Source organism: Emydura macquarii, unplaced genomic scaffold, assembly GCF_026122565.2.
Source record: "Emydura macquarii macquarii isolate MOO-44397 ecotype Brisbane River unplaced genomic scaffold, CSIRO-AGI_Emac_v2 contig_2321, whole genome shotgun sequence".
NCBI classification, from domain to species: Eukaryota; Metazoa; Chordata; order Testudines; family Chelidae; genus Emydura; species Emydura macquarii.
The window spans coordinates 2,325,470-2,346,487 of record NW_027132458.1 but is presented as its reverse complement, the minus strand read 5'-3'; the positions used below and the strand labels follow the sequence as shown (position 1 = coordinate 2,346,487).

At 40.6% G+C, this 21,018-nt stretch overlaps 1 protein-coding gene across 12 annotated transcripts in view; it reads left to right on the top strand.

Moving 5' to 3' along the window:
* Nucleotides 1-10,660: 10,660 nt before the first annotated feature.
* Nucleotides 10,661-21,018, top strand: part of CLASP2 (cytoplasmic linker associated protein 2) — a 270,791-nt gene continuing 260,433 nt past the window's right edge. For 11 of the 12 annotated variants that reach the window (XM_067560901.1, XM_067560896.1, XM_067560898.1 and 8 more), the window contains exon 1: nt 10,661-12,010. In XM_067560901.1, coding sequence (XP_067417002.1) covers nt 11,831-12,010 — 180 coding nt within the window. In that variant the 5' untranslated portion in view covers nt 10,661-11,830. The remainder of the gene's footprint in view (nt 12,011-21,018) is intronic. The other variant, XM_067560902.1, reaches the window with a different exon arrangement.

Below are 21,018 nucleotides of genomic sequence, written 5' to 3'. Positions count from 1 at the left end.
CTTACTGAAATCTAGGTAAATTAGATCCACTGCAGTCCCTTTGTCTAAAAAATCTGTTATCTTCTCAAAAAAAGAATAGTGAATACATATTTTATTGTGTGTGTGTGTGTGTGTGTGTGTGTGTGTAGAGATAGATATATTAGATTACAACACAGAAATTGTTTGTTTTATCATTATACCATATGCCTCATGTCAAGTTTCCAGGACTGATATGAAAATTTACCAGCCTGGACACAAAATTTACTCCCACATCATTTACCACAATGATAAAAAAATATATATTTTAACTGTACAAAAATAAAATTACTTCCTCCAAGTGAGTAGAATTTTATAAAGATGGGGGTTATGGAGGTGTCACAACATACTTTTTCACAATCATCTGCCTTTTGAACTTTCCTTAGAAGCATTGACTAAATAAGACACAGAAGCTTATGATCATCTTATAATTAATATAATTAGAGTTTTTGAAAACTTTAATAAATTGATTGTCTCTTTATGAAGAGATTTATTACTAGTTCTTGCTTTTACTATTGAAAACCTAAAATCTTTTAAACAATGATCCATTATTGTGCAAATTATGCTTCCTTTGCTCCCCCACCACCAACAGCTAACAGGGAGGACTGGTAAAAGTGACAGGAACTTCATTTTTTAGCTACAGGATAAAGCTAAAACTAATATACTTCATGCTGTGCCTTTGATTTAGTTCTCAGCGGGGCTGGTAGATTTGATGCATCCATTGCCAGTTATGGATGCTGTGATGACAAAATTTAACTCAGAATGTGAAAAGATTAAACTGCACAGTGTTATTACCTAACAATTTAATATTGGTCTTTCTCCTTGTTGGGACCTCAGCTTTTTTTCCCTAATGACAAGTAACACCTAAAACAAACAGTAACCATAGAACACTTTAAATTGTCAGGTTTAATAGCATAGTTTTTGTTTGTTTGTTTTGGCGGTTGGCAGGACTTAGGGAGAAAGGGGGATTCAAATAAAACCAACTCCTAATTAATGAGGGGGAAGGAAATTAAACTGAAGTTCTAACTGTTGTGGATGTTCATTAAGTAGGGATAACTGCAGTTAATCTTAATCAAAGCTGGAAAAAAAACCTTTTCAATATGGAAAAACTACAGATATTTCACCACATCATGGATCATGGTTGAAGTATTTGCACTTGAATATACATAGGGCCCAGTCCTGTACTCCTTATTCAGACAAAACGCCCATTGAAATCAACACATTGTTAACAAGAGACTGCAGAAACCTGTTTTGGGATGTGTGAGTGCTAGTCTGCATTCAGACAAAGGTCACCTCGCCATTTCCCAGTCTTCAAGAAGCTGCTATGCATTATTTCTTGGTGGAGGCTGCCTCTTGGTGGCAGAACATTCCGTGAGTTGTATGTTATTTGAAAGTGCTGCTGAAAACTATTGTACCCTGTGCTATTCACTTATATGAAGCTGTAAAAGGAATTTGCATGTTAATTTTCTAAATGTTTATACATGTATGTAAATACCAGCCCCATGATTGTTCATGACATATATATTTTTGGCATCTAAAGTGCAAAGTACCAGGGACTGGTCAACACTGAAACCAATGCGTAATATTTTGAAATTTAGATGCTGAAAAGATGTGGTCTGAGTGTCTATCTCATGCCTGCACAAACTCAAGAAATAGAGTCCAAGTTCATACTTCATCAAGCAACATTAAGGTATGTACCTATGTTGTGGAAAATATTATTGCTACTGGTTCCTAACTCTCTTGCTGCAGGAAACCCCACAGAGTCCATTCTCTATGGATGAGCTTCCTCAGTGTCCAAGGGAATCTTCTGTAACTCACTCTTCCTATATGGCAAAGTCTATCTCCTCTGCTTGCAGAAATGTCAGAGTCTGCCTCCTCTGCTTGCAGAAATGAAGTAGATGATCAAGCCCCAGCTCCCTTCCCTGATATATGTTTAATTAATGAGTGTTTTCATCACAAGCTCAGACAGTTGTATAGTACTATAGTCTGGTAAGGTACACATCTCTATTGTCCCCCCAACAATACAGGAATACTGTAGATGGCTGTTTTGAACATGCTATCATGCTTTAGGACTGTTTGCATATAATAAGTGCATTCGTAAATGTTCTTTATTCCTATTTTGGGGGCATACTTTTGCAGCTCCCAAATTCAGTGGAAGTCTTGCTTCAACAAGGAATAAAAGATCAGATCATAACCCTGGCAGCAGATCTCAACACTGTAGATTTTTGTGGATTTCTGAATTTGAACCCAGATCTTGCATCCTAGTCCATATCTCTGTAATGGGACAAATCAAAACCACAAATGTAAGCAGCCCTAACTAGAGCACCGGGTAATATAGGTAGAGGGAAGGCTAGAGCCAGGTGTGGCTCTGCCTCTTCTGCTGCCTCTGCAGCAGACGCTTCCCAGGCGCTGCTGCTGGGGCCACCTGGGCACCGCTCTGGGGTGGCTGGGGCTGCCGCACCGGGGCTGCCAGCGGGTGCTGGGATTGTGCATGGCCCCAGCTCCTGGGTGGCTGGGGCCACATGCAGCTTGAGCCGCCTGGCTGGTGCTGGGGCTGCTGGCTGGGACTCTCGGGCAGCTGGGGGTGCCGGACGGGGTGTCCCTGTTGGGACTCTGGATGGCTCGGCTCTGGGGTAGGGTGGGGTGGGGCTCCTCTGACTGCAGTTGGGGGGGGCAGAGCTCCACAGTGGTGAAGTGGGGGAAGGGGCGTGGCCTCAGGCGGAAGGGGAAGAGCCATAGGCTAGCCTCCCCTAACAGGCGGTTTACCTGGTGCCCATAGGGTTCAAACTCCAGATCCAAACCTCAGTTTTGCACCTTAGGCCTATCTTGAATTTAGAGAGTCTGATTGGTCTAAGTCCACAGCTCTTACTCTGGCTTTACCACAATACCCTGTGATGAGATCTATTATACAGGTTCCCCATTTTTAGCAGTGGGTACTTCAAGTGTATCCAATGGAAGAGGTTTTCTGATGAAAAGACCACTCTGTTAGCTACTATGAGGAAATAGCTTATTTATGTCAAATTCACAAGTTTTTGTAGTTCATGAAAAATAATGACCTGTACTGGAGGCTAGAAGATAGTTTACCTTAATTACTACTGACAACTTTCAGCGTGCTCTAAAGTATAACACAAACTCCTCTCTATTTCATAAAGGCCTGATTGTGCAACTATTCCTCACATTTGTGAGCACGTACATGAAGTAGTCCCACTGACATTAATAGGGCTACTTGTCAGAGTAAGCCCTTTAATTTGAATAAGAATGGCACAATCAAAGGCCTAAATATGAAAAATGCATATTTTTATTAAACAAAACACACTGTTGGCTCTGAATTAGTAATCTTTGACCTTGATCCTACATTCCTTGCCCACCTAAAACTCATGTAAGGATTAGGCCCATCATTGACATTTTAAATATTTTAAAGAATTCAGAACATTTAAAATGAGTTTTTGACTTCAGCAAGTGTATGGATTGAATGAGCTTCTAGACTAGTCACAAAGTGATGATAGGCATATCACTGCTTTTTTTAAATTAATTGTGGAATAACTTCTTCCTACCAGTGCCTAGAGTGACAGAAAATGTATCTTAATTGCATGTCTAGTGCAAAGTGGGGTCTATAAGATGCTAGATATTGTGCTTTTTTTCTGTTGTTAATTTGGGCACTGATATTTGTTTACTTACAAAAGTGGGCATGCATACACTTTCATCTTTTTCTGGGAAATCGGTAGAAGTGGAGGGACAAGAGGTGTGAAAAATATTCCCATACAGAGATGTTTCCATTTCAATATAAATTTATTTTAAAATAGGTTGGCTATTGTGTTAAGTATTGGCAATGGGATATAAAAATGTTTTTGTAATGTTTTCTATCAAGTTTATCACTGTCACTTACAAAGACTTCTGTTATTCAGTTAAAAGTAGATTAAAAAGTGCCCACTTCTGCTTCCAAGAATTTGCATGTTATTCCTCAACATTTTAGTTGAGAATAATAGAATGATATGGTTGCCTCCATTAAAATGTGGTTTTTTGTTTTTTGGTTTTTTTTTTCTTCCCCCGTTGATCTGTATATAATTAATTTTTTTCACCAAGGTCTGCAAATTAGACGAGCGATTTCTTTCAGTGGAAACAGCAGCTCTGAAGGAAGAACAAAATCCCTATTCACAACCTACCTCTAAAATATCTCCTCTGTTCAACGTGATTATGTTTAATGTCTCAACAGTTCCCTTATTATCTCACTATTTCCACTCTGGAATATAGCAGCAGTTAATGCTTAGAAAATAATTACTTTAAAAGACGCTGCTAAATTGACATCTATTTTGTTCTGTTTTATCCCTAAGATTAATGCAGCTTTACTGATTAGGCCAAAATAAAATGTCAACTTCCTTGTGATTATATAGCAAAATAGTTTGGGCAAATATTAAATAAATTAGTGACTGCAATGTTTGTCGAAATGCATGCAAAAGACTTCCAAAGTGGCTTCAGTAAACATAACTGTAAAATCAGGAATTGCTGTTTGGATTCAGCATCCACTAACTACCATGCTTAATTTGTAATGAAAGAGGTGCTGGGGCTCAAACAAATATGTGCTGGGGCTCAAGCAATTTTTTTACTTTCATAACTGATGTGGCAAGCCCAGAAGTGCCGGGGCTATGAATTGCCAAGCCTAGAGATGCCAGGGATCAGCCCTGGCAAGCCCTAGAACAAAGTAAGCACTGATTAACTACAGTTAAACTTTGTCAGTTCACTTATATAAATTGTAAAAAGAATCAGATATGCATATGAGAAATCAGAAAAGCAAATCATTGACAGTACCTCAAAACAAAGTTTGTATAATAATACTTGTGTACCTGGTCTAAAAATGGTTGATCATATTCATGCGTGAAGTAATCCACTGAAAACAGTGGAGTTACACCAGATATTAATCTGCCCTCTCCTCGAATATTTAAATTAAATAGATTTAATTAGTGCGACAGAGAGGAAAAATATCAGACTTACAAGTTTCAATTTTTGACCATTTCATAAGCAAGCATTCTTGTTCAAAAATATCAAAACATCTGTAAGATGAGTTTCATTTCAAGAGTCAAGGTGGATTAAGTAATATCTTTTATTGGACCAACTTCTGTTAGTGAGAGAGACAAGCTTTCAAGATTACACAAAGCTCTTCTTCAGATCTGGAAAAGGTATTCAGAGTGTCACAGCAAAATACAAGGTGGAACAGATTGTTTAGCATAAGGAGTTAACACATGTTGCAAGAGACCATTCAAAGGGAAGTGGTAAGTTAACACCTCTGCTGTCCTAGGACAAAGGAGGGTTAGTGGGTTTTAGATTATTGTAATAAGCCATATATCCAGTGTCTTTACTGAATCCATGATTTTTAGTGTCTAGCAAAGTTATGAATTTAAGCTCCTAAACTCATCTTTTGAAGGTGTTGTGCAGGTTTCTTTTAAGGATGAGGACTAAGAGATCAGATATGAAGTGCCCATTTTGTGAAAAGTATTCCCCTAAGTGTGATATGGTGTTTTTGTCTATCAGTTTTCTGTGTGAGTACATTCAAGAGCATAGTGATTGCCTTATTTCACCCACATAGTTGTAGTTGGGGCATTTAATGCACTGGCTGAGGTACACTACATGTTGTGATAGGCATGTATAGGACCCATGGATCTTGAAAGGTGTATTATGGGAAGTATTCATCATCATAGCAGTGGATATATGTCTACAGATTTTGCATCTGTTTTTCTGGAAGGGTCTGGTGCCACTTTGGGTCGGTATGTCCTAGTCTGTGGGGAGCTTGCTTTTGATGATGAGCTTGGCAAGGTTGGGGTGTTGTGTGAAGGCCAAAAGAGGGAGTTCAGACAAGATTTCTTTCAGGATCTGGTTCCCATTAAGTATGGGTTGTAATTGTTTAATGATACCCTGTATGAGTTCCAGTGTGGGGTGGTAGATGACAACTAGGGGTGTGCGGTCAAAGGATCTCTCCATCCTCATATTGAAACAGGTTCTCATGGTATGCAGGGTAGAAACCTCAGTTCAGAAGGCGGAGTTAGAAATCACTGAAAATGCACTCTTAGTGGTGATATATAAACAGTTTAAAACACAATTCCAGCTCAACTCACCTTGAACATTTTGTGAAGGAATTGGCAGTTTTAACTAGCTTGAATCATTGTCCAAAGAACTTTCCTTGGCACATTGATTGCTTTTGAAATTATACTTAAGACAACATTAACCAATTTGATATTACATCTTTCCTTATTTTAAAAGCAGAATATCTAAGGGTGTTTTTAAACTAAATATTATCTCCAATACAGATAAAATCTGAAGTCATTCACTTTTATTCTGTTACAATGAGTGATGCAAGAAAAGAGGAACAAGTAGGAAAAGCTGCTAAGTAAGATGGCACTCAATGAGAGAAGCCCAGCTCAAACCCAGAGAGATGAGTAAAAGGTATTACTGAATACATTCAAGAGAGGCAATTGCATGGGCTCCTATCATGCTATCAGTTTTTAAGCAGAACTCCCCATTATTTTCTGCTTAAAACCTAATGGCACAATATTCCCATGGTACTTTACATTATGAAATCAGGGTGAGAGAGGGTGCCTGAATTCAGATAGGACTCTGCTTTATCTATCTAAAATAATAAAAGAATGTGAAAATGTTCACTAGGTACCATCTGAAAAATTAACTAAGCAGTTTGTCATATCATCAGGAATAAGAGACTCTTGTAAACTACTGTCACAATCTGAGATGAAAGCGGGAGAAAAAGAAAACACGCTCCTAGATTGCTCCAGTGTAAGCTTAGTGAGCATAGCGTCAAGTATTATAGCTGCTTTAAAAAATTAAGAAATCTACAAATAACCGAATGCTTACATTCAGTGAATTGTCCATCAGCATCCTCAAATAAAGATGATCATTATTTCCATTTGGTATTCCTGAATGAAGAGGCTCTTCCTAAATATGATAGAATGGTTCTTTCAATGACTGGGTTGAAAGTCTGTTAGTGGCTGCCTGTTGGAAAGAATTGACTGACTTATCTAAGAAGACAGGATGTCAGTGGAAGTAGTTGGACTGTTGGAAAGATTATGAGGCACATGGGAAAGACTGAGTTTGCACAAGGTCTCAGAGTTTTTAATCTAATCTATTGCTAGTAATGTTGCTGTGATAAAACTGCAGTATAATACCCTCTCCCAAACTAAGAAATAAAGAGCACAGAATTTACCATGCGTCCCCCTCCCCCGAATATTTTTCTATAAGTTTTCTGCCTTTTTTAGGACATGATGCTACATGCAGTGGTTCTGTAACACATGTATGGGATGGAAGCGTGTGCAGTAAGAACACGTTTTGTGTGCAATTCTGGTTGGAAATCCATCTCATAAGTTTAGTGTGGTTTAATGATTTTTAACTCTTGGTGTTGTAATAATACTCTTTATCAGCACCTCCAAATCAAAAGAAATACTGACTGAGAATTTGATCTTGACCTCAGCTGCATGGGACAAGTGCTTTCTAAAAAAGCTACCCTTCATGGATACATAAATGCAGCTGGTTTTACTACACAAATGCATATCAGAAGGTAGATTCCTATTCAAAGATGACAGTCACCTGACTGAGAATGAGAAGCTTTCGCAGGGCCCTGGACTGAACACACAAGGCTAACTCTATTTTTTATTTATTATATTTATGATAGTAGGGCTTAGCAATCGACCAAGAACAGGGGGACCATTGTGCTAGGCATTGTACAAAAATAAGCTAAGAGGCAGTCTCTGCCCCAAAGAATGTACAACAGAACTAGACAAGACAAAGGGTAGGAGATAGGAATGAGCCCACAACCAGCATGAACTATGGGATGACAGTGTCATGCTGGGTAGATGGGGGTGGGGGGGATAGCATTTGTTATATTGTTTGACATCAATATGTCAAAATCATAATAATTCATGTGAGATATACCATGTCAGGTACTGTTAGAAAGAAAGGTTATAATATGCTAAGTCTGATGATGATGATGATGATGATGATGATACTTATGTTCATGTGTAATATGTGAAATGGTAGTTATAGATATATTTGAGATATCTGTATTTCAAATTGTGCTGCCTGGGCAACACCCCAGATAGGATGTCAGCAGAACAATAGCCTGCTTAATGGCCCATTAAGACACTCAGGGATGCAAGGGGCCCAGGAAGAAACTAAAGGCATATCTGAAGAGTTACCAGGATTGGCCCATGTGACTCTGGACTCCATTTTAGTTCTTGTAATATTCCACAAGACCGCATGGCCAGGGGGTATATAAGGTCAAGCCACAGAAACAATTTTTGTCTTTGTTCCTGTTCAGCTACAGACATATACTTGCCTCTGGATCAATTCACTTGCAACTGAACCGAAGGACTAAGACCCATCCAAGTCCTGGATGTATACCAGAGGAACTATACAAGCCTGCAACTCCAAAATTCTTCTAGAAACCTGATATATATGAACTTTCAATCATTTGTATGTATCTGATTGCTCTAATCCTTTAACATTTCTCTTATGGTTTATTTCTTTCTTTCACAATAAACCTTTAGTTTTAGTTACTAAAGGATTGGCTGGCAATGTGATATTTTACATAAGATCCAAACTTATATTGAACTGGTACTGTGGCTGACCCCTTGGGGTCAGAGGGAACCTATTTAGTAAAGAGCATAGAGTTTAAATAACTGGTCTCTTTACTGGACCTAGTGCAGATTTGGGAGCCAGAAGCTGAAATGCAGTAAAGGGGGCTGTGTGTATTTGTATACTGGCTTCTGTGGGGATTCAGAAGTGCAGTTTGTAGCTGGTTGGGAAGTCTGGCTTCAGTGTCACCCACCAGTGTTGGGAGAATCTGCTCTCCTTTTACAGCCTGCCCTGACCTTGGCATTATCAGGTGGCTACCCTGGGCACGGGATGGGTCACAGACAGCAAATATTAATTCCTCTTTTTTTGTGGAGTGTGGTTTCTTTCAATCCTTAAATGGGTGTAGACAACTAGGGCTTGGAGGTGTCTATGGATTGCATTAATAAATAAAAGAAATGGTGAGTTTGGAATAGAAGCTCATTTATCTCACTATAACAAAGTGGACAAGTTCAGTCACAGTACAAGCCTACTCATTAAAGCAATATTCAACAGCTTTTATTACTAAGGCCTTCTTGAATAGTGGGATAATTGCAGACAAGACATGGAAAATCAAGGAAAAGTAATAATGGACCTTTACTAATTGCAGCAGTTTGGAAAAGCTAGGCACCCGTGGTTGATGCCTAGGGCTTACAACAGGAGCCCCTCCACGTGAACAGCTGACAGCAGGAGCCCCTCCACATGCGGAGACCACCTGGGGCTGACAGTGGAGCTGCCTGTTAAAATGTAACATCCATCCAGTTGAATTCAGCATTAGGCTTCCACTGCACTTTTAATATTGCAGGATCTGCAATATTGCTATGACTGTTTAAATATGCACCCCCACCCAATAAATAAATAAATAAAGTCCATGCCCCTGTCTTTCAGTGGGGCTCTGCTAGGAAGGAATTAGCTAGATGGAATGAATGAGAAAGAGAGGGGATGAAAGCAAACAACACATTAGCACAGCGGAGAGCCCTTGGGGAAAACTGCAGTGAGTCTTTGCCTCTGATATAAACCATCAGTGAGACAAGGTGGGTGAAATAGCTTTTATTGGCCCAATATTACCTCACCCAGCTTGCCTAATATCTTGGGACCAAGAGAGGTACAACCTACACAATATCCATGCTCTTCCTTGTGGTTTCTTTTCCCACGGCTGCTAGTAATTGGAATAGTGGGGGGCGGGGTGTCTCGGTTCTGGGCTCAGGGGCCGCTCTGGACCCCATTTTACTCCTCCCCCCTCCACTGCCGCAATGCTCCATGACTTTGGCTTTGCAGATGGACTCGGCGGCCTGTCAATGGCCAAACGTGTCCGCCGAGCTGGCGGCAGGACAGGGCAGGGCTCTCCTGCTGCAGCTCGCTGAAGCAGTCTCGAGACACTCAATCTGCTGCTGGGCGCTGTCCCGGCTCCCCCGATAGCTAGAAGGCTTATCATCACCGCCCCCTCCCGGGCATGCGCACAGATGGGCACGGTCGACCCGACCGCTCTGTTAACGCCCAGCCCGCGGCCCCAGGGGACTGCAGCAAGAGCCACGCTGTCGCAAGCCGCCCGCAAAGGCAAGCTACCCAACTCCGGCAGCGGCCCAGTGCGCGCGCGGGGTTGTTTGGGTTCGAGAGAGCAGCAGGAGGACCCGCTCTCAGGGGGTGCCTACTGCACTGCCTGAAAGCCGCGGCCGCTTTCAGAGCGTTTCAGCGGGTCGCAACACCCTTTCTCCTGCGCTATTTTTCTCTTCCTCGACTCGTCCTTCCCCCAGCGCCTCCCCCCCCCCCCTGATTAATTAGGAAAAGCGCCGTAAACAGGCTCTGCGCAGGCACCCGAAAGATGGAGAAAGTCCCTGCCCCTATCCTGGGGAGAGGTGGGGACCGAAAAGTCCGATAAGCGCACGCGCTGGCTTGCTGACGTATGTAAACAGGCGGACTCGCAAGACCCAGCGCGCGCGCCCTGCTGCGAGAGTAGGGGAAAAAGACTGGGCGCGCGCGCACACGCTGCCTGCAGCGGGAGGCGGGAAAAGGAGCAGCGAAGGGGGGAAGTCCACTCCTACATCACGCACACAGGAGGGGGGAGCGGGGGTTGGGCTAGTTGTGCTGACTGAGGGCACGCGGGCGGCGGCGCGGGGAGCCGGGTTCGGTGCTGAGAGCCGTCGCAGGGGAGCGCGCGGGAGTGTCGCGCGGCGCTGAGGAGGCGGGTGGCTCGGGGCGGGGCCGGCGGGGGGGGGGGGGGTGACGTCCAGACAGCGGCGGGGCGGGCGCCGGCTGAGCCGGGCCACCAGGGCTGAGCTGGGGACGCAACTTCAGCGGGAGTCGCTTAGGAGCCACCACAGCCAGGAGAAGCGAGCCCGCGGGGGCCCGGGGCTACTCCCCCGCCTTGAGGGACACCGGGCGGAGGAGGCCGCGTCGGAGCGACTCCGGAGCGGCTGAAATTTGAACCTGCCGCGGGGCGGGGGCGCGCCGCGGAGCCGCATCATCCACCCCTGCCCGGGGCCAGGGAGCATGAAAGTTCCTCTTCGCTCCCGCCCCGTCGCTGCATCCGGCTGCGCTTGGTGACGAGGAGCCGCTGCGCTGAGAGGTGGCGGCTCCGGGTCTGTGCCTGGCCTGGCCTGGCCTGGCCTGTGGACTGGGGGGAGAGGGCGGCAGCAGCAGCAGCAGCAGCAGTTCCACCGCCGGTCTCATCTCCCCTCCGAAAGTGCCTCGCGCCCCTCAGTCTCCCCGGTGCTGCCACCTCCAGCTGGACATTCGCGAGAAATGAGTTGTTTTGGTGGAAATCGTGAAAAACACTGAAAACTTGAATAAAAAAAAAACCGCTCCCCAGAATCAGAGGATCCTGCAACTCCCCCTACCCGACTGCGTCACCAGCAGCCTTTCAAGGGAATCACTGGAGATCTAATTTTTTTATGCATTGGAAAGAATTTTTGTTAGTGTGTTTCTTGGTTAAAGCTCTTATATTTCACCGTGCGGGGTTTGTTTTGGGAGAAGAACAGAGGTGGGAAAAAAAACTCCTTTCTGCTGGGCAGGACTTGGAGGTGAAGACAGTGGCTGGAGAGGCTCCGTGAGTAGCGTTGCTGGCTACTTCTCCAGCTGTGCACTTCTCCCCACGCCACCCTCACTTTGTGTGTGTATGTGTTTTGTTTGCTTTTTTGGTATTAAAGCAGTTTGATTCTTCGCCTAATAAACTTTTTCGTTCAAACCCACGTTGGAGCCTGGCAATATGGAGTATTTTTGTGATCAGGTACAGCAGAAAGATGTGGGCCGCAGGATGCAAATCGGCCAAGAATTGCTGGAGTATCTGACTGACCCCGGCAGATCAGATGATCTCGAGCAGGATCAGCAGCAACTTGATAAAGTGATTGACGAATTAATAGGATGGGTTAACTCCAGTAATTTTAAGGTAAGAATGCTTTGTGCAGAGGTTGGGTGTGAGGAGAACAGGATTCTGCATGTTAAAAAGAGATGGTGCTCTTAATTATCTTTAAATCATAAATGAGCAGAACTGGGCTCTACTTTCTCTAGCCTGTCATATCTGTTCCTCCTTCAAAGAGGTTTTTCAGAAAACTGGATTTTGTTGGTTGGAAATATTTATTTTGTAGCATATTTCTGGTCTATAATGGGTGTTCCATGTTTTTTGCTTTTGTGTTGGATAAAAATAGTACTAATATTTGCTACTTAAAATATTGCAGAAAGAAAAATAATATATGGAGAGAGGTTTTGATATGTAGTGTTTTTGTTTTGTTTTGTTTGGTTCTGAATTATTGGCAGCCAAAAGAAAACATCTCACCTTGTATGTCATTCTGATTTTTGACCTCTTTCCATTCCATACACACTGTTCACTCAGATACATATTCTATGGTGTTCCCATTATTTTCTGTAGGCCATACAAGTTATCTTTCACTGAATATGTATCTTATCACTTTGTCTGTTTCATAGGGGTTAACTAGTAATTTTCTGTTTCAAAGTCCAAGTGTACATTTGAATGTATCATACCATCTTTTGTATAGTTTTCTCAGTATGCATAGTTATGGTGTACCTTTCTGGAGGTCTATGATGACTCAAATTTTCCAATTTTTCTTTATGCATTTCTGGCTGAAGTACGAGACAGTGCTAATCATGGATCTGTGCAGTCAGAAAGGGGAGTAATGTAGTCATTGGGGTAGCTAGTAAAAGGGCTGGCAACGTGGTCATATTATGAAGCACAGACTCCTCCACTTCAGCAACTATTTAACTGCAGTTGCTTTGCATTTCAGTCAGTTGGTGGCAGTGTTGCTCCATAGCCCTACACTCAGGTCTATTAAGTGAGCATGAGGGTTTCTTACCCTGCAGAGGCAGTACTGTATACAAAAAGATTGCTGTGCACTTTTCTTAGTCATTTTGAAGTACCTCTCAAATTAATCCTGTTGATTCAATAGTTCTCTGAAGGTTACAGCTCAACAGTCAAATGTTGGAACAGTTTGTGATGGTGGCACATTAATGAAACTTTTTTTTAGGCTTTACAGATGGGTTTTTTTTTTTTTTTAATCATTTATACCTGCTTTTAGGATTGAGTTATGAAAATTGTCAGTTTCAACTATTTTCATAAGCACATCAATTATTACTGGTCATGTTAGTGTAGAGGTGTCCTTATTGATTATTTAGTGTAACTGTGTGTTCTTGGCCTTAAATTGCTGAATTTGCAAAAGATTTCATATAGGTGATTTCAAAATTGATTTTGAAAGATCTAATGCTTTAAATTTTTGGATGATGAGCAACTGATTGCATTTTTCTCAGTAGGTAGGCAATTTTAAAAAAGTGTACCCTTAAGATAGAACACACAGAGGTGATACTTTGCTTTATTGCCTATGTAAAAGCTTATAAAAATATACTTCAGATCAGTAAGATACAGGTAAATAATGCTCTTTTCAAAATGTAATTTCTTTGTCACACATCAGAATGTTCTGTTTGCTTTAGATGTAAAGATGACGGGGTGCCTTCTCCTTTAGGAGTGGCAGAAAGGCGAGAAATATGTAATACTCTAAATCATCCAAAACTGTACTGTACAAATAAGGTTCTTAATTTTGTAGGCTTTAATAACATAAAATGGCTTGCAGCCTAATTAGGATTCAGTTTTTCATTCCCTGTGTGTACGGAACTCCTATTGACATTGTTTTATACACACACAGACAGGATTCCTCCCCACCCCCAAAACAAAAGAACAAGGATGTTACATCAACATCATAGGAATGTAGGAATTGCAGTACCGGACTAGTCCAGTTGATCAGTTAGTCCCATACCCTGTATATGATGGTGGCCAGCATGAGATGCCTCAAAGGAAGATTAAGAATTTTCTCCTGGAACATGAAGGCTTTATTTGCCTGCTATACTTATTTTATCTTATGTAATAGTGGAAGTTACCCACTTTTAACTATCTAAATTTATTTTAATCATACTACACTCTTGGCTTGAATGACAGTCTTGTGGTGTTGAATTCCACAGGTTAAGTGCATAAGAAAATGATTTTACTCACTTTCAAAGGGACTATCAACTTGATTGTTTTAATATGAATACATTTTAAAAAATCTAAATTCTTCAGTACAAAGTAATTTAAAGTGTGCCCTTCATTTAACAGAAAAGCTTTTAAATTGTTTGTGGGGTACTATGCTTATTGACATGATGCTGAAAATGGCTGTTAGAGTTGGAGAGCTGTCCACACTGCAGCTCCCAGTGTCTGAAACACTGATTTCAGTATACTTAAGCCATTGTTATCAGTGGTGTGGTGTTTTATCAAAAAGCCCTAGTAGAGGCAATGCTTGGATGACTGGAGAAAGAGATTTAAGGGGGGAGAAACCGGTTTTTAGTCAATTAATTACTTCAACTTTCAGGCTGTTTAAAACTGAAATTTAAAAGGTGTTTAAAAGTAGTGACTAAAATTTTGAATAAAGGACATCTTTACTACATTCAGCAACTTGTCCCTTCAGATGAGGTGTAAGAACTAATGATATGTCCTCAGATATTCTACAGCAAAAGCAAGGAAGGCCAGAGTTGATTATCTTGATATTTCTAAGATTAAAAAATCCAGAAAAATTTACTTCTAAGGCCGCCTTTATTTATGGTAAAGAAACTGAAAAAGCTCAATTCTTTTAAAAAAAAAAAAAAAAAAAAAAAAAAGGCTATGCAGGTTAACTTCTTTAATTTCTTTAAAGAATTTCATGTTGTATTTCCTTGTCTTTGTCTCTTTGGTCTTCATAGATCTTAATTTTTCATTTTACGTTTTACCTGCCAGTAGGGATTGAACCTGGGACCTTCATTATCAAAATATAGGTTATCAATAGAGCTGAATGAGAAAATGCCTTTAATCCTGAGTTAGTGTCAGGCTATGATAGTTGCTAGGACTACTGATTAGAGGGAAATATGATATCATTCATCAAGTCAGTGATGTTACATGAACATGTGCATTGTTTTAACTAGATTTTTCAAATCCTGCCTATCTACTAGTTTCTGCTTTAACTGGTGAATGAAGATGTGCTTGAACTAACAACTTCAGCATAACTTGAGCTTTCCTAGACCTTGTGATTATGAAGATGGCCTTCGAGCTGTGAACTGAATATAAACTGATAAGGTGTTGGATTCATGAGACCGCAGATTCAGCAGCAACCACACTGGAATTGTGTATCAGTAGAATGGAATTGCCAATGTAGTAGTTATCTTCCTTGCAGCAGTGAAACTGCGGAGAATCCTGTCAGTTTCATTCTGATGATTGAGAAAACAGAGTCACTTAGCCACTGCAACAGTTTCCTTTGGACCTTATTGGTGACTGTCCTGCAGCCTTTTGAACATTCATCTGGATAGCAGGTTCTTCAAATATTTCAAGCCCTGGTTTGCACGTTTTTTGTTCCCTGAGTAGTAAGAAATGCAAAGGAAGAGCTAGAGAAACCTTACAGCAAACAGCATTTTTATACTTTAAAAGTACTCTATAAAAATGGCATAGTGTGAGTCTGTGTGTGTCAATCTCTTCCTGGTAGAGACTGAAAAATGTACTTAGTCCAGGGACTCAAGTCACTTTACCAGGCTAAAATCCACTTTATTCTAAACTACAGTCCTTCCTGCCCTTCTTTCTTCTTTGGGATTAGTGGTTGTCTATGTGGATATTCTTAGTGGACTTGTGCTCACATGAAGCTGCTGCGGAGCTTCTTTTTATCCATCCCTCAGTCAAGGTCTCTCTTCTCTGGAGGATTCTCGGATCATTCAGATGGTGGATGAGTCTGAGCAGATTCAAGTTAGCCTTCCCAACAGGTGAACCAGTCAAACAGTTTATAGATTCCAAGGCCAGAAGGGACCATTAAAATCATCTAGTCTGAATGCCTGTATAACACAGATCATAGAACATCTGGTATCACCACAGATGCAGTCTTGAAGGGATGGGATTTTCAGATGGGGGTCAAGGGCTGTGTAAAGAATCTGGTCCAAGCAATAGAGCAAACATTGTATAAACTGGCAAGAACTCAGGGCAATCCAATAGGATCTCAATGCTCCATTTCCTTATCTGGATTCTTCTTGTGTTGTCTCATGATCAGCACCTCAGCCATACCTTATGTCAACAGACAAAGGGGAACCAAGGCAAATAGCATAATCCGCAGTTGATTGAATCCCTTTGCATCCAAGGGAAAATGAAGCCAATTGGCTCAGCTGGCATAAGGAAGATTGTTCAGAATGGGAACTTGATATCTAGAGATGTTTCATCTGCTGTGCAATATTGAAACTTGTGCTTCCAGACCAAGCCTCTCTTCATCCACCATAGCGACCATCTTGCATTTCAGGTATCAGAACTCTCTTATCTTCTGGAAGAAAGGAAAACATAGCACATCCAGGGCAACTCAAAGAAGTTGTTTTCTCATAGTCCATATCTGCTGCTTGCTTTAAAGCCACATCTAAAATAGAAGGAAACTGTGTCCCTCTGAAACTTTTATTTGCCACTCCTGTTCACCTTGCTCAGAAGTTTGCCTAGTGTCTGACTTCTATACTAAGACTCATGGCTCAGCTCCATCCCCTCATTAACAGAGATGGATTAACTACTCAGGCTTCAAACCTTGGGTCTGTTCAGAAGCCAAGGTCATAGTCCCATGGCCCTCACTAACGCAAACCAACAGACTTCTACTCATCGCATTTGGAAGAATCTAATATTTGGCATAGGACATCAATACCCAAGGGGAGATCAAGGTTGCTGTGGTTAAGAAAGAGTTAGGGGTATAACCAAAGAGTGGTTGCTGTATTTTTATGGTTGCTTTTTGTTTGTATGCTTTTGAGATATAAGATCTTAGCCTCCTGTAAATGGAATATTTGCGTGCCTTCTTTCACTTTGACCTCAGATGATAAAGCACAAACAAAGCATTTGTCCTTCTGAACTGAACTATGTTATGAATACATACTTTGAGACCTCTGCAGGTGACCGAAGTATGTAACCATTTCTTTTTGTGATGTGATGGATCTGGATGGAAGGATAATTTCCTGTGTCTGTGGAACTTGATGTTAATCTTTGATATAAATGCAGGGTCAGTTCTGAGTATCACTTTACCTTCCATAAGGATACAATATTGAGGTTCCGGGAAAAGAGCTCCAAACTTAGATAGCAGTCACATCAGTTTGCAGGGTGTATCAGAAAGGCTACATTAATAGTTAGAGAGACAAGGTGGGTGAGGTAATCTTTTATTGGTCCAACTTCTGTTGGTGAAAAAGACAAGCTTTCGAACTACACAGAGGTATTTTTTTGACCTGAAGAAGAGCTCAGTGTAGCCTGAAAGCTTCTCTTTCACCAACAGAAGTTGGTCTAATAAAAGATATTATTTCACTCTTTTTGTCTCTCTAATATCATGGGATCAATGTGGCTACAACAACACTGCAAACTTTAATAGTTAGAAAATATTGAGACACCTTCATGAGTGGTTCAGATGGAGGGCCTGAAATGATCTTGAGAATCAGGCTGCGAATTGCATGAAAGAACTCTGTGCACTTCTGGAGGATATAGAAGAGATGCTGCTCTCAAAAAACACTTTCCAGCTGAATTATTCACTGGATTGGATGTTGGTGGCTGCTTAGGGACCTGTGTTCATGGCCCAATGACATTCAATATGGGCAAACGGAGCATAGTCCCAACCAGCAATATGCTTCAAAAGGGCTAACTTCCCAAAGATGAGCAAAAAATGAGCAAAAGTGATTAAGAAGAAAAAAATTAGGTAGAAAAAACTGCAGATTCTTTAAGAAGTAGTTTAGGTAGCTAAAAAGCCACGAATCTTCAATGAAGAAAGAGAACAACTTTGACTTAGAGCTCATCCTGTTTCAGTGGCAAAGTGAAGGCAGCAATTAGAGATAAAGCAATATATAACAAATGGGACAAGAGGGAAATAGATCATTGCTAATTTGTCAATTGCTATAAAGTGCAGAAAATTGATAGGGAAGCTAAGATGGTGGGGAAAAATCCTTGGCTGGCAGTTCTAAGGAACAATGAGGAATTTTAGAAAATATACTAGGAACAACAGAAATCCTTGCAATGATATAGGCCCATTACTAGATGGAGATGGTAAAATTGTTGTTGATGATGCAGAAAAGGCAGGAGTGTTTGGTAAATATTTCTCCTGTATGTGGAAAGAAGCAGGGTGAGGTACTCCTATTCTATGATGATGAAGTACTTAGTAATTGAGGAGAATGTTAAACAGCAGCCAGTAGAGAGACATTTTTAAATCTGCAGGCGTGGATAACTTGCACCAAAGAATCCTAAGAGTTGGCTGAGGAAATCTTTGGTCTGCTGATGTTAATTTTTAATAAACTGTGGAAGATGGGAGAAATTTCAGAAGATTGGAAAAATGGTAGATGTTGTACCAGTATTCAAAAAGGGCAAGCGTGATGACCTAGGTAACTGTAGGCCAGTTAGGCTGACACAAATCCTGGGCAAAATAATGGAAAAGCTGATATGGGATTCAACTGGTAATATTCAAGGATAGGAATATAATTAATGCCAGTCAACATGATTTTATGGAAAATAGGTGTCAGAATTGATTTCATGTTTTGATGAGTTTACAGATTTGGTTGAGAACGTTAGCTACATGGACGTAATATACTTACACTTTTGTAAGACATTTGACTTAGTATCACAAGATACTCTGATTAAAATGTTAGCACTATATCAATAGAGCAAAAATTAAATAGATTAAGAACTGGTTAACAGACAGATCTCAAAGTCATTGTCCAAGGGGAATTAACATTGAATGGGGGTGCTTCTAGTGGGGATCTACAGATATCTGAAGCTATTCATCATTTCTGTCAGTGATCTTGAGTAACTATGGAGTTACTGAAGATAAAATTTGCAGATAATACAACATGGGCAGAATGGTAAATGATGATGACACGGTAGTAGCACAAAATTATAGGAATCACTTGGTGAGCTGAACCCATTCAGACAAAATGCATTTTAATACAGCTAAATGTAAAGTTATACATCTAGGAACAAGGAATGCAGGCTATACTTACAGAATGGGGGAATACATCTTGGAAAGTAAGAACTCTGAAAAGGATTTATGGATCAGAGTGAACAAGCAACTGAACATCAGCTCCCAGTCTGATGCTATGGCGAAAAGGGCTAATGCTATCTTTGGATGCATTAATAGGGGTAGCAAACAGGAGTAGGCAGAAGATTTTGTCTCTATATGTGGCATTGGTGAGACCATTACTAGAATGTTGAGTATAGTTCTGGTGTCCACATTTTAAAAAGCAAGTTGACAAATTGTAGAGGGTGCAGAAGAGTCATAAAAGAGTTGAGGACTGGAATATATTCCTTAGTAACTCCTCTTCATGGGGAGAAAATATCAAGCAGTAAAAGACTCTTTAATCTACCAGAGAAAAGAAGTGACAAGAGCCAGTGGCTGGAAGCTATAGCCAGACACATTGTAACTGAAAATAAGGCACAGTTTTGTAGCAGTGATGGTGATTGATCATTGGATCAAACTATCAAGGATCTCTTGATGTGTTCACATAAAGTCTGCACGCCTTTCTGAAAGATATGCTTTAGCCAAACACAAGTTATTGGGCTATAGTACAGGACTAAATAGGTGAAATTTAATGTCTGATCTCCTGTATATCACATAAGCTCTAGATGATCTAATCATGGTCCTTTCTGGTTTTAAACTGTATGAATCTCTGATAAAATAAGTTCTCTTGGTTCTGCCTCATCTCCATTGCGTGAAGTGCCACTTCTGGAACGAGAATAAGCATTCATTTCCTGGGGTTACTGAATCGTTTGTAGATTCTAGCCTCAATGGGGAGAATAAAACAGTCCTTTTTCTGTTTCTGTGAAAGTAATCTTAGAGTTCCTGATACAAAGTTTTTTCACAAAGTCTAAAAAGCTTTTTTTCAGTTTAAGTCTCAGTATTATGTGGCACTCATCCTGTTTTCATACTGCAATGTTCAGCTGTACTTTTCACTGCTTTGCAATTTTGGCTCTCACCTTTCAGTAATAAAATTGAGAAATTAGGATGTTCTAATATGACACTTCAGGTCCATTGACCTGCTGTAATAGCCGTTTGTGGTGTCTCCCCATTTTCTGACCTTCATGCCAAAATGAAAGTCATGAGAAAGAATAAGTGATTGTAGACTTTCTATTTCATTGTAGATTCTTAGTTTTAATTTTATAGGTAAAGTGCTCCTCAGACTGTTTTTGCACTGAGCCCAGCTTAGAATACTGAACTTTGCTTAAAGCAGTTGATCTCTTTTCCTTTATTTGGGTTATAAGCCTTTCATCAGTGAGAAATATATTTTCAGTTTCTGGTAGTAACCTGAACAGTAGCCTTCATATTAGCTATTCTAATTTGTAGAAAACATGTAATGCCTTTCTTACATTTTAAGCTACATGGAAGGACCACAAAACCCTTCAATTTTTATTTGCCAGATGGATCCTATTTTCCAGATAGATAAGTGATCTAGGAATTTGCTTTGAGATTTTCATACTAGTTCTGTCAAAGGTGTATGATGTTTGAGGGAGAAATGTGGGCCCTCATGAAAATCTGCAAGGATGCTTTTTGGTTATCAGTGTTCTTTTCTAAGCATTTAGAAATTTAGTTGCTATCTTCTTAGGATATAGTTTTTGGGCAACAAAGTCATCTTTCTCTTCTTGCTCTGTCAGGATGAAGATGTACGTTGTATATACATTAAAAAAAATCTTTAATTTTTTAGCTCAAAACTATTTGAGTAGCTTTTGTAGCATCTTTTAAATCTCAGGCCAGTTCTAGTATGAGGGGGTTAATCTGCTTGATCCACATTCGCTTCTTGACTTTCTGTATTTGTACTGGTTATTTTTGTATTTCAGTTTTGTAATCTTCCTTCATTTTTTTTTTTGATGAATAAATGATCACTGCTGCTTCTGTCCAGAGTAGTAGATCC